Source organism: Eubalaena glacialis, chromosome 13 (genome assembly GCF_028564815.1).
Source record: "Eubalaena glacialis isolate mEubGla1 chromosome 13, mEubGla1.1.hap2.+ XY, whole genome shotgun sequence".
In the NCBI taxonomy this organism is placed as follows: domain Eukaryota; kingdom Metazoa; phylum Chordata; class Mammalia; order Artiodactyla; family Balaenidae; genus Eubalaena; species Eubalaena glacialis.
This window is the reverse complement of record NC_083728.1, coordinates 29865948-29880379: the sequence shown is the minus strand read 5'-3', so window position 1 is coordinate 29880379 and position 14432 is coordinate 29865948. Positions and strand designations below refer to the sequence as shown.

Genomic DNA, 14432 nt, shown 5'->3' with positions numbered 1-14432 from the left:
GAAAGGACTGAGCTGGGGACAGGTTGGGGAGCAGGGGAGAAGGGAAGGGGATGGAAGCCTCAGAGAACACAGAAAAGCAGATAGCCACGTGTCTACTGGCTGCGTGCATGGTCAGAGTGGGTTTTGATGCCTGACAGATCTTTGTCCACTTCCTAGCTGTGGGAGCAATCACTTCCCCTCTCTGAGCCTCAACTTTCCCATCTGTTTAATAGCACAACCCGCATTAAGAGTTGTTGTGCAGATTGAATGTGAACACGTAGGAAAGCTCCTAGCACATTGCAGGCACTCAGCACATGTTAGTTCCCTTCCTTGACCGTTGGCCTTGGGTACCCACTGCTCCTCCCTGGGCCTCTGTTGTCTTGACTGTCCCATTGGAACAAGAACAGTTGCCTTGCAGTGCAGCGCTGCCAGCAGGAGTTGGCTTTGCAGGCTCAGGACACACCCCACAGAGTAGGCAATCACAGATTTCATTTCCTCTTTCTCCCTCTCCAGCAGGAAGAGCCAAGACAGAATGGCGTGGCAGGGGCTGGTGCTGGCTGCTTGCCTCCTCGCGCTCCCCTCCGCCACAGCAGACTGCCTGTCCCGGTGCTCCTTGTGTGTTGTGAAGACCCAGGATGGGCCCAAACCCATCAACCCCCTGGTGAGTTTCAGGCAAGGCTCCTCGATGGTCCTGGGGCCTGTGCATGGAAGGGACCATCTGTGTGTGGATCCCAGAGAGGGAAGGTAGCAGGCCTGGGCAGCTGTGAGCCTGTCCTATAGACTCATCCCACCTGTGCAAGGCATGTCCTGCCGTGGTCAGCCTGGGTGCCAGGGACTTTGTTTTCCAGCCTCCTGTCCCCACCCCAGACCTTACCACCATGGGCTTACTCAGGTTTGGGACCGAAGCTCAGGTTTCCAGGGAGCCTGTTGCCTGGTAACAAGGAGTGTCATTTATGAGGTGGTGCTGACTTTGGGAGTCAGCAGCCCTAGATGAACTTTTCAGAGCTTCTCACCACCAGGCTGATAGGCACCTCCAAATCTAGTCACTCGCAGGGAAGGAGCTCTTTTCACCACCCCTAGATGCCAGGATCTGGTTGTCAGGATCCAAGCCTGACTCCTCTCCTGGGGCTTTAGCATCCCTTGGCTGGCCTTGCTGGCTTTACTTTGAGTCAAACTTCTCCCTGTGCCTCTCCCATGACAGCAGACAAGCTAGAGTAGAGGTACAAGGGTGTGGTGGACAAAATGTGAGCTTTGGTTCTGCCAATTTCTAGTTCCATGACCCTGGAAACCCCTCTCTGAGCCTTAGTTTCCTCATCTGAAAAATGGGGGTGATTCCATGAACTGAGGATGCAAAGTATTAAATATACAATTCTAGCCACTCTTTACTAGGATGCACACAGTGCACAGGTGCTGCCCATATATGATCTCAGAAGAGCCCAGTGGTTAAACATGATGACTCATGGCATCAGAACCTGGGTCTAAGTTCCAGTACTGTCTAGTATTGTCATTGTGGTCATTGTTATCATCATCATCATCATGTTTGACTCCTCCCTACTGCTATGAAGTAGATACTATCATCCCTCTAGGTTTGATGAACCCTTAAACATCCCCTCATATGTGTTCTTTCCACCATTCTGCATTGCTTCTGTCCCTCTCTATAAAGTGTTCGCAGCATCCTTCACACTTAGGAAAGGTTGGGAGAACCAACTATTCCCTCTGGAGTCAGAAGTGGAAGATTATGGGTGAGCACAACAGAGTCCTATGGGAAGATCTTATTTCCAATTTTGGCAATGTCACCTGTAGCCATGTGCCCTTGGGAAAGCTGTTTCACCTCTCCACGTCTGTTTCTTCATCCTCCACATGAGCACAAAGTCACCTACCTCTAGGCACCACTGGCAGCATTAAAGTGGGCAGCCCGGGGCTTAGTAATGGTTTTTTAATTTTCTCAGACGCTGGACAGGGGACTCTCTGGGGCAGGGGCTTGTAGTTTGACAGTTTGATGGTGGTGGTATTACCACTGTGGTCTTTTGGGGTCTTTTGCAGATTTGCTCCCTGGAATGCCAGGCTGCCCTGCAGCCCGCTGAGGAGTGGGAGAGGTGCCAGGGCCTTCTGTCTTTCCGCAATCCCTTCACCCTCGGGCTTAATGGCAAGGGAGACTTGGAGAGCAAGGCAGCTTTGGAAGAGCCCTATAGTGAGCTGGCGAAGCACGCGCGGCCCTTCTTGAAGGAGCTGGAGAAAAACAGATTCCTTCTCAGCACCCCAGCAGAGGAGAATGATCTGAGCAGCAGCCTGGCGGAGAAGCTCAGGGGTCTCTCTGGCAGGTTGGGGGAGGAAGCAGAGTCTGAGCTGATGGGGAGGGCCCAGCCGAATGATGGTGCCATGGAGGCTGGAACACTGGATTCCGATGAGGAGGACCCCAAGGAGCAGGTCAAACGTTACGGGGGCTTTTTGCGCAAATACCCCAAAAGGAGCTCAGAGGTGGCTGGAGATGGGGATGGGGATGGGGACGGGGACAAGGTGGGCCACGAGGACCTGTACAAACGCTATGGGGGATTCTTACGACGCATCCGTCCCAAGCTCAAGTGGGACAACCAGAAGCGCTATGGCGGTTTTCTCCGGCGCCAGTTCAAGGTGGTTACTCGGTCTCAGGAAGACCCCAATGCCTATTATGAAGAGCTTTTTGATGTGTAAACACCTCTCCATCGTGGAGTTGAGTCAGGAGCTTCCCGTAATGCCCTTCCAGGTTGGAGTGAACGCATTCATTTGCCTCTGTAGCCCCCATCCCTACGCTCATTTCAGCATTGTCTATAAGACATCCAAACCTAGCCTGCCTCTCTTCTGCCTGGGTGCAGTGTTTGTCTGGGTCAGTGAGGAGGGAGGATGGAGGTTCCCCTCTCCAATAGGCTTAGCACTTGGCTCCAACCCTACACCTCTAAAACTACTACCAGCAGCAGCTTTTGGTATCAATCCCATTCATGTGACTCCCCAATTCCAGGAATCCAGACTGACCTCTTGATCCCTCTGGATCTATGATCAGGCATTCTGACCAATGCCCCTCTCAGAAGAAAAATGAGCATTCCCCCTCTCATGCAGATATATTCATTTATATAGTATATGCATGTATCATAAAACATACAAAAGGTAGAAATTTAAAACAAGAGAGATAAATAAAAATCCTAACATTTTATTCTCAGACCTCAAAAGATCTCCCTACAATGGAGACCGTGCTTTAGGTAAAAAGCTTAAACATTGCCTTTTATTGGAGCAGGTATTCCTACACTAGAGAGTTTGGGCTCCCAGTGGGTTAAATGTTCAGTCATTGTACTCTGAGTTCACATTGTTTAGAAACACACCTTTTGAAGAACCCAGTTCCTGGACTCCAGTCCATGTTGGTACCCTGGACAGCGTCCAACTTCTCACAGGAGAGGAAGGGAGTGAAAATCCCTTTCCGAAAAGGTTAATGAGAGCAGCTTGCCTTCTGAATGCTGAAATGATAAAGGGGTTGGGGGGAGCGAGGCAAACCAATTTGTTCTGTGCAACAGACTCAAAATGTGGACCAGTTCCCTCATCCCTCATTAAACAAGTTAAACTGATCGGTATCACACTCCAACCCCAGGATGAACCGACGCTGAGTCAAGTTGATGAGGTTAAGCACAACCATGATCTTGAGTAGCTGAATCCGCCTCCAAGAGTCCGAGCCATCTGGACAATATGCATTGGGCCTTGGGTAAGGGAATCCAGAAGCAACAGCTAGAAAGAGGAAGAGGCCCTCTTTAGCTCCCATGGTGATTCTTTCCTCTTAATGCCTCGGAATAAAACTAGAAAGAGGAATGAAATGATTAAGTGCTTGAGGACAAATGAGTTCCCTTGATTCAAATAACCCAGAAGCAGAGGCAGGGACCTTAATCTAAGTCCTCTTCTCTGTCTCTCTGCCTTTCTCTGTCTCTGTCTGTCTCTCAAATCTCTCAATCTCTCTCTCCCTCCTTCCCTCCCTTTCTCTCTTTCTCTCTCTCTCTCTCGTCCCCAGGCACTGTGGTTTGGTTTGTGGATCCAGGAAGATGGTCTGGATGGGGAGGAAAAGAACTCGAGTTTGGTTATTTTGTATAAGATGCTACTGAGCACATCTCTTCATGCACAACCCTCACCTCTCATGATGTTCTGAAATGTATAGATTGTTTTCGAGTTACTTTGTGTGCTTTTCAACACCCCATTTTTGCAATTTACTTGGAATTTCCTTAGTCCTTAGCTAGCCTGTGTTATTTCCAACTCCTCCAGTACAATAAATAAAAGAAAGATGCTGATGACTTGGGCCGTGTGTGTGTGTGTGTGTGCGCGCGCGCGTGCTCACCTTAGTCCCCAAGAGTGATAAGACCTTTTGCAGAAAAGAGTGCTGGGGAATGAAAAAATATATATATACACATACACACACACATTCAAGTTAGAAAACTAAATGTAGGATAACAGAGCACAAACTTAGAGTGTCACAGCCCTAAAGTTTGTTGAAAAGTTGAAAATCTGTTTGACCTTGGGTAAGTCATTTGACCTCTCTGAGCCTTTGTTCCCTCCTCTGTAGAATAAAGATGAACAATGCCAATTTTGTAAGGTGGCTGTGAAGGTTAGGTGTGATCAAATATGCAAAGCTCCTAGGACATAGTGGGCACTCAGTAAATGAGAGTTTTCTTTTTTACATTGTCTTAAGGAACAGTGACAAAGCTCAAGCACCCAGCAACACAGTCGGGAAAGGAAAGAGGGGTGCTGTCTCCTATGCTGGCTGACCAGGCAGGAGGGAGAAATGTTTCCAGACAAGGGGGAGTGTGCTAGAGATGAAGAATACTCTAGAGAATGGGTGGCACAGTGTCCTTTACTAAAATGACATCTTTCTTTAAATGGCATAGATGTCTTTCAGTAGGGCTAGAAGATTCAGTGGCTACAGACCTCATGGCTTCCACTTGGACACTGGCTTTCTTAGTGACTTCATAGAAAATACGGAGTCAGGGAAATCTCATTTATTCCCTCATTCATTCAACAAAGTAATTGAAAGCCTTTTGCCAGGTGCTGGAGGTACAGGAAAATAAGATGGATAAGGTCTCAGCACTTATGGAATTTATAGCCTAGTGGGGGAGACAGAAAAAAACAAGTAAACAAATATAAATATACAATTAAAAATAAATTGAAATTTAAATGAAATTTAAAATATTGGTAATTGTTGTAAAGGAAACAATTGGGATTCGGTAATAATGGATAACAGCGGTAGGGGAGGAATCTCCCTAAGGTATTCAGGAAATCCTTCTCAAGGAATATTCCATTCTTGATAGTCACAGGATCATCAAGTTGGAAGGAACCTAAGGTTAGGATTATCTCCTCCAACCACCTACCCTGTGCCAAAATCGACACATTGATAAGAAATTTCAGTCTGCTCGAACACTTTCATTGACTTGGACTTTACTACATATTGCTACTCCTTAATGATTCCATACTGGAAAGTTCCATCTTTATCTTGGGTTAAAATTTAGGTTTCTGTCTCTTTTACCCATTGGGTCCTGATCCTGCTGTCTGCTAGCCCAGGCGATTCTCTAAGGAAGACTTTTCTATTACTTGCAAACAAATGGCTCCTAACCATCTCAAATAGGTTAAAGGAGCAAAGGAAAACAAAAAAAAACAAAAAAGGGGAATTTGTTGGCTCACACAAAAGAAAGAGATAGGATCTTTAGCTTCAGGTAGAGCTTGATCCAGGGGTTCAATAAGGACACCAGCACCTCTATTCTCCTCTGTGTTGGCCATGCTTTTAAGATGGCTGACAGCAGCTCCAGGCTACACCAGGCAGGTTCAAGTCTAGCATGCTATTCTCACAGCAAATCCCAACCAGAGTTTCACTGTACCTCATGGGCTCTAAATGGGTCAAATGTCCAATTCTGAGCTAATGCCCATCATTACACACAGATTACTATGATGCTCTGATTGGTCAGAAATGAACCACATGATCACCACCTGAGCCAGAGTTGGATTCAACCCAACTCAAAGGAGCTGGAAGAGGAGTGGGAAAGGGGGTGCTTCTTGAGAGGAAAATTGGAGCATGGTTCCCAGTAGGAGAGCGAATGAATGCCAGCCCACCAAGCAGGATGGTCACCACCCTATTGAGTGAGGGTGGCTGGGTGGGGGCTAGGGCAAACTGGAGGGTGTGTACCAGGGGAATGTGGGCCTACAGTAGCCAGATTTGATTTTTAAGACTGTAGAAATTTAGGTTGCAGTTTTTTTTTCAATGTAGGCAAGTAATATTTTTTTTAAAGTACTGAGCAGACCAAACAATAATGTGTTCAGGATGAGACACATCACTCTCACCACTACTTTGTGACCTTTTTTTCTTTTTTTTAACAAGAAACACTCCTCTTTTTGGTTTTAAAATTTTCTCCATATGCTATGGATTCTAGAATGCTATTGCTCTGGACTCCCTTTTTTGGACGAATTTCTCTTGGTCAAGGAGGGTTGTCCACATAAGGTGGAAAGAGTGTGGCCAGGGAGGGGTCACAGAGACCTGGGCTCAGATCCCACTTCCCTGGGTGGCTCTGGGCAAGCGACTGTGCTTCACTGAGCCTCAGTTTCCAATCTGTCAAATGGGGAGAAAAATATTGACTTCTCTGAACAGAGGTGAGGAGTTAGTAATGTAAAGTCTGTGACGCACCTGATGCACAGGGGTGTGTGACACTTGTTGCTGCCCCCTCTTGAGGGGCGGTGCCTCTGATTATGTTATTCCAGATGTCATTCCAATGTCACATTATGTTATTTTGTCCAGAAAGGACAAAATTCTCCTGGTGGTAAGAAAAGGACATTAAAAATAAAAAAAAAAAAAATCAAGTTATAGCCTACCTGCTGTAAAGTGTACTTAATCTTAAGTGTGCAGCTCAGTGGATTCTTACATATGTACACACTCGTGTGACCACCATTCAGATCACAATATAGAACATTTCTAGCATCCCAAAGGGGTGATCTTTTTTTATGAGCTGTTTGTGACGATGGAGAGTAAGCCAGAGGAAGAATTGGAATAAAGACATCACAGGCCCTGTGGAGTTCTTGTTCTTTGTCCATGTCACCAAGGCCACTAGGCAGTGATCACAGAACAGGCGTTGGTTAAGTGATGCCAACATCCCGGTAACCTTAAACGAGCGTGTTACTAATAAGCACCCAGTCTCCACGACAACGCCGTACACCATCTCCAGTGAGGAAAGTCTTGTCATAATGATCATGACAATCCTCATGATCCCTCGCATTTGGATCACCCCTCCCCCACCCCAACTCCAAGCCCTTCACACAACGAGCCCAGCAATGAGGCTTGTCTATTAATCAAAGGCCCAAAAGCTGAAGACAACAAAATCCCCACGACAGTGTCAGGAACAATGGTGCCCTAATAGATGTCTTTTCGGCATTTCTGATTCATGTGCGGGGTCCCTGTCGTCTCGCATTATAGCAGTGGAGATTGATAACAAAGATTTGTAATTACTCTTACAATATGTAAGTTTGCACATGAGTTGCACTCCCACCCTATTTGTCTTGTAAGCCAAGTCCCATTATTCTTTGTCCCCGGGGCTCCCCTCCTCCTTAATCACCTTTGAGTTTTGCCATCTGAAAATACCCTCCTGTCTCACTCTTAACTCCCCACTACCCCAGGGTGGCTCCTGAGGGACCTGCCATGGTGCTGGGAGACTCAGGAGTGCTCTCCTATCACTGGTAATATCCACGTGGGGTTTGAATTTGGAGAAGGGGCACTGGCCTGAGAGTCTGGGGACCTGGGGCCTGAGTGTGGTCCCGGCTGTGCTAACTGGCTGTGGGAGATGGGTTTTGAATTCTCCAGGACACAGATTTCTCATCTGTAAAACCATGTGGATGGTATCATCAGGGCTTTTGTCCTCTCGAGAACTGACACGTAATACCTGCCCCGCTTCAGGCACTGAGTCAATAACTGATGAGCAAAGCAAAGGACCCTCAGCTTCCTTGTCTGAAAATGGGGGTGATGAGTCCTACCCTGGCAGGTAGTGGGGGGGGTCACATGAGAAGATGCAGGGACCATGGCCCAAAGTTGTTGCGTAATTAGTGCTAAAATGCCCTCCCCACTCGAATGCATCCCATAACCTGATGAGTGCTTATTGAACACCTGCTGTATACCCTGCCCTGGGATAAAGGCAGGGGATTCAGTGGTGAATAGGCAGAGCCCCTACTTCATGGGGCTCACTTTCTACTGGGGAAGACCAATCGCCTATAAACGAAGGAATGGGTCAATGTTTCTGGTGGGTACGGGGGCTGTGCAGGAAAATAAAAAGGTAGGGGGATGCCAGTGATGATGGGCAGGAGGTGTTACTCAGAGGGGTCACAAAGGTCTGTCTGAAGGGGGGACAGTTGACCAGAGATGTGTGGGAGGTAGGGGGAGTGTTGCGGGTATGAGTGGTCAGGGCAGCATTCCAGGCAGGGAAACAGCAAGTGCGAAGGCCCAAGGGAGGGTTTGTGGTTGTGTAAAGAAGAGTCAGGAAGTGAAGGGGACAAGTGAATGCAAAGCGTAGGAAACAGGCTGCAGAAGCAGACAGGCACCAATCGTGTAGGGCCTCCCGGATCTCAGCCCAGGGTCCTGTTTTACACCGTTACCCCGTGGGATTAGCAGAGCCCCCTTTGTTCTCAGAGTGCCCGGGTTTGGGCAGTATGTGATATTCTTGCCCACTCATGGGCCATGGGAAGGACCCTGACTTTTTGCCTTGGATGAGGGGAAACACTGGAGGGTTATAAGTGCAAGACAGACATTATCTGACATGGATTTAGGGGGATCAGCCTGGCTACCACGTGGAGAGCAGGCTGCAGGGAGCATGAGGGAATTTTCCGTGATCCTGTTGGCAAATGGTACCCTCCAAAGTGAACGTGAGGGATGCATGGTATCAGGAATGACATGGGAGCTTTTCTTTCTTGGAATCAAGGCCCCAGGCACAGCATTCTCTCCTTAACAGACAGAGATGGGCATCAAGCCCACAGTCAGGCAGCAGCAAGCTCTCAGGACTCTCAGTGGTGGTGGGTTGCACTTAAGAAATCAGTCTGCAGAAGCCAGCTCACAGCAAACACTCCCCAACTCTCCAACCCATCTCAACCTTTAAAAATGTAGGCTCGGGCTTCCCTGGTGGCGCAGTGGTTGAGAATCTGCCTGCCAGTGCAGGGGACACGGGTTCGAGCCCTGGTCTGGGAAGATCCCACATGCCGCGGAGCAACTGGGCCTGTGAGCCACGATTACTGAGCCTGCGCGTCTGGAGCCTGTGCTCCGCAACAAGAGAGGCCGCGATAGTGAGAGGTCCGCGCACCGCGATGAAGAGTGGTCCCCGCTTGCCGCAACTAGAGAAAGCCCTCGCACAGAAACGAAGACCCAACACAGCCATAAATAAATTAATTAATTAAAAAAAAAAATGTAGGCTCAGGAGTTTGAGCTTTGAACTTTAGGGGAGAAAAGTCCTTGAACTTGCTTTACATAAAAGATGGGTCACTGGAAAGTGTATAAATCAAATTTTTGCAAATCGAATTATATTTTAATGCACCAGGGAGTACTGCCATTCAATTTCTTATTGACTTTACAGATTACAACAGTGTCTCTTGCCCACTTAGGAACATTTGAAAAACTCAGAAAAGCATCAGTGTTCAGATATCAAGTGTTTACTGAGCCCCAGGGCCAAGGCCCAGTGGGGATCCAAACATGGAGAATCTTTGCCCTCAGCAGGGAAGACCTTGTAGAGCAAGTAACTATGAAAAATAAATGAAGAGTTACTCTGGGGATGAGTGGGTAACAAAGGGAGCTGCAGGGCTGGAGAACAGGGGCCTGAAGATGCCACTTTGAAACTGAGATCTGGAAGAGCAGAGGTGGCCAGGTGGGAATGTGGGTGGGTGCAGGGAGGGTTTTCAGTGGAAGGAGCAGCTTGGGCAGAGGTGAAAGGAGCACTGTGCACAGGAGAGTCTAGAGGAAAGCCAGGGTGCTGAGCAGGTACATGGAGAGGAAGCTTGATCATGCAAGACCTGAAGGTCATGCCGTGATGGGTAGTCTTTATTTTAAGAACAAGTGAGTAAGTAGAGGATTTTAAGCAAAGAAGTGACATGTTCAGATGTGCTGAATCAGAGTTTTCTGGAACAAGGTCAGGAATACGTATTTCTACATAAACCTCCAACAAAGAAACAAATATCACCTTTGATTCCATCTCTTAGGGATAGCTGTGATCACTTATAGCATATTTCCTCCCAGGCTGGGTTCTCTGCTTGTCTCTGAACACTGAATGATATGCTTTTCTCATTTAGCATTGTATGTCTTAAGCATTTTTTACACATTCTTCATAAGTGTCATTTATAAAACTATATAATCATAATAGTTCACAAATTGGATACACTATAATTTACTCAAGTATTTCCTGATGGGAGAGGGACTGAACATCATGTCTTGGATATTCCTGAGGTTGTGTCTTTGCTCTGTTGTTATTAATAGCACCTCTTTCACTTTAAAAAAAAAATATTTATTTATTTTTGGCTGTGTTGTGTCTTCGTTGCTGCGCGTGGGCTTTCTCTAGTTGCAGCGAGTGGGGGCTACTCTTCGTTGCGGTGTGAGGGCTTCTCATTGCAGTGGCTTCTCTTGTTGTGGAGCATGGGCTCTAGGCACGCGGGCTCAGTGGTTGTGGCACGTGGGCTCAGTAGTCGTGGCTCGCGGGCTCTAGAGCACAGGCTCAGTAGTTGTGGTGCATGGGCTTAGTTGCTCCGCGGCATGTGGGATCTTCCCGGACCAGGGCTCGAACCTGTGTCCACTGCATTGTCAGGCAGATTCTTAACCATTGCACCAGCAGGGAAGTCTCACCTCTTTCACTTTTAAAAGAGTCCTGGATGAACAATTATATGGCCACCCTTCCTATGGGATGAACATTTGAGTTGCTTACATTATTATTAATATTATTGTTATTACTGTTGGGAATAACCCAGTGATGGATATATTTCAGCAAATCAGCTTAAACAAACCATATAATCACAATCAGTCCTTGTTAAAAGGATGCTCAGAATTTACCTGGTTGTGTTTCTCAAACTTCAGATATCCATATGCCGTCTGCCCAGCTACTCACTGCCAACACTGTCCTGTACTTAACATTTTCCTTCAGTTCAACTTAGTTTTTAAAAACTTCTGTGAATGAATTGATTAAAGAAGGAAATGTTATATTACTACCATGAGTGGAAAGCCAGTATTGTATTCTATTAATAGAAATGGTATAGCAATGGTTCAAAGAACAATATTGTGAGGGACCAGCACGGGGCCAAGACTGGTAGAGAAAAGGAAGATTTGCAAGCATGGAGGGATGTTAAAGACTAGCATCCAAAGGAGCCTTTCCCTTTAATAGAATCAGAAGGTTTCAAAGAGTGTTATAAACTTTCTCCTTTGGGTTCCTGGTGGCAAAGCTGGGGCCATCATCACTGAGGGAGTGGTTTTCGTTGAGGGCTGAGGTAGCCTGAGATCATGGCTTTGTGTGCTTGGCAGTGAGTTTGGAATTTACTCTGAGGGTTTTAAGTGTTGGAGCAGTGCTGCTATGCCTTTCCATGGGACGGATTCTGCCTTGTGCTGTCAGTTGACTCGCTCAGTCATTGTTCTTCATGGGGACTAAAGGCCAGCTTCCTGTTCTTTTGGGGTTCATGCTCTAGAGGATGAGACCATGACAGTAAAACCCCATTTTAACTACACAAGTACTGTCAATTCTTTAATTTTTAAAAAATTAATACATTTTATTTTTTTAGTTTTAGGTTTACAGAGGAAAATGAATGAAAGTACAGAGTTCCCATATACCCCTTCATCTCCCCCAATACACACAGTTTTCTGTTATTAACATCTTGCAATAGTGTGATACATTTGTTACAACTGATGAGCTCATATTGATACATTATTATTTGGGTTCACTCCTGGCGCTGTATTTTCTATGGGTTTTTACAAATGTATAATAACGTGTATCTACCACTCCAGTATCATATAGAATAATATTGATAGTTTCACTCCCTAACCACCACTGATCTTTTATTGTCTCCACAGTTTTACCTTTTCCAGAATGTTATGTAGTTGTACTTACACAGTGTGTAGTCTTTTCAGACTGGCTTTTTTCACTTAATCATATGCATTTAAGATTCCTTCATGTCTTTTCATGGCTTGATAGCTCATTTCCTTTTAGTGTTGAATAATATTCCGTTGTCAGATGTACCGCAGTTTATTTTTTCATTCACCTACCAAGGGACATCTTGGTTTTAGCAATTATGAATAAAGCTGCTATAAATATCTGTGTGCAGGTTTTTGTGTGCACATGTTTTCAACTAAGAGCTTTAATTTTTATTAAAGTTATAATTTAATTATTAAGGTTATTTTTCTTACCTCTGATGGGTTGGGATAAGATGGGACGAGCTGGCTCTTTTGACAACACGATCAGGGAAGGCCTAAAATAAGGCCTGAAGGGTGGGGAAGGAGCCAGCCATGGAAGAGCTGAGGGGAGAATATCCCTGGCAGAGGGAACAGCAAGGGCAAAGGCCCTGAGGTAGGAACACACAGGGGCTTGAGGAAGAGTGCGAGCCCAGTGTGGGGTGTGTGCAGTGGTGGAGGTGGAGAGCCAGCCAGGCCTCCAGGCCGAAGCAAGCACTGAGATTTTATTGCCAGCGCTCAGGAATGTCATTCGGGGACTTAAAGCACAGAGCGAAGGGGCTGAGAACTGCAAGGTATTTGCAGACGTTTTCTCAGGGATCTCCCAGCAACCCCATGAGGTCTGATCCAGTCTCTGTTTACAGATCAGGAAACTGAGGCTCAGTGCAGGAGAAGGCACACCGTCTCTGTCTAACTCAACTTCAGGGATGATGTAGCAGAGAGCACGGAAAGAGAGAGATGCAGAATCCAAAAGGCAGCCTCTGAATATCTATCTGAGCTAAGCCTGGGCAGACAGCAAGGGTAAGAATTTAATTAGGCTGTAAGGAGATTAGTGGAGGAAGTCAGCTTTGACCTCCTGGGCAAGGCGGGGAGTTTTGTGTGTGTGTGTGGGGGGGTGTTGTAGTTTCAGATCAGTCAGAATTAGGTAATGGGTATGGCCAGAATCTAATTGTCCAAGAGACCAACCTCTTCAGAGGAAATGGAGTCCCTTGTTGTCATGGCAACCAATTCAAAAAAGGCTCAGCCTGTGGGTCAGCAGGCAGAGGGAATCACCCTGGACACTGCGGTGTCACGTCCCAGCATAAACCTCTAGTCCACGGGTGCATCAGGACCCAGCTCACCTGAGACCCATGACAAGAATGGTTTCAACAAGAACAAAGTTTCTTTCTCATGAAAAGGTCAGAGGTGGGCAGCCTAGGGCTGTTTTATTCAGCCTTTTCTGCATAAACAAACTGCCCTAAAAGTTAGTGGCTGAAAACAATGCCAGTTTATTTCTTCCATTCTGGGCACTGGAGGAGCTCCTACCCCGGGCTTCTCCTGGGCTCAGCTGGAGGGCAGCGTGGGCTGGGAGGTCCCACTCAGCCTTACTCTCGTCCCTGCAGCTTGGAGATCCCGGCTGGGACCCTCATCCTCTCGTGGGGTCTTGGGTCAGCACTTCAAGAGGGCAAATGTGGAAGCTGTGTGTGGCCCCTATGGCCTCACCTTAGAAGTCACCCAATGCCAATTCTACCACATGTTACTGATCAAAGCAAGTCCCAGGACCAGTCCAGATTCAGGAGAGGGAAATAGACTTTGTCTCTTGATGGGAAGGGGGCAAAGTCACATTGCCCAGAGGCACTGGGACAGCAGGGATCTTCCTAACAATCTACCACAGGCTGAAATGGACGTTCTGCTCCATGAAGTCCTCCTACCCCAGGATACTTCCAGCTCACCACTCCACCATCCTTAGGGGGGTCCTGGTCCTCTGGGTCCAAGAGTAGCTGGACTCCAGCCATCACACCCACCGTCCAGGTGGCAAGATTCAGGAATGGACAAAAGAGAGGGGGAAAGGACACACACATCAGTTGCCTTTTCAGAAAGGTTTCTTGAAGTTGGCACTTAACATTTCTGCTTCTCTCACTGGCCAGATCTTAGTCACATGGTTACACTTAGGTGCAAGGGAGGCTGGGAAATACTGTCTTTATTTCAGGTGGCCAAATGCCGGTTTGGAAACTGAAGTTCTATTTCTAAGGAGGAAGGAGAGCATGGATATTGGGACCCAGCAGTTTCTGCCACAATATGAAACCTTTGCTCCTGAGATGGCACAGCACACTGAAGGAAGTCACCCCAATTCACTGAGGAGGGAGACTGTCCCTTCACTGAGCAAGTGCCTGTAACCCAGCAAAGGTTTAGAAGTCTAACCCATATCATTATGTATTTGGTATTCAAAGTGTTCATAACATTGAAGAGACTTCTTTTGGCATATTAGAGTATGAACAAATTAGCCTTTGACTTCAATTTAAAAATGTGT

General features: G+C 46.8%; 1 protein-coding gene across 1 annotated transcript in view; it reads left to right on the top strand.

Annotated features, from left to right (window-relative positions):
• The window catches only part of PDYN (prodynorphin), an 83980-nt gene extending 81310 nt beyond the window's left edge, over positions 1-2670 (top strand). Inside the window, exons 3-4 of the mRNA XM_061209315.1 lie at positions 493-640; positions 2023-2670. Coding sequence (XP_061065298.1) covers positions 512-640; positions 2023-2670 — 777 coding nt within the window. The 5' untranslated portion in view covers positions 493-511. The remainder of the gene's footprint in view (positions 1-492; positions 641-2022) is intronic.
• Positions 2671-14432: the final 11762 nt, after the last annotated feature.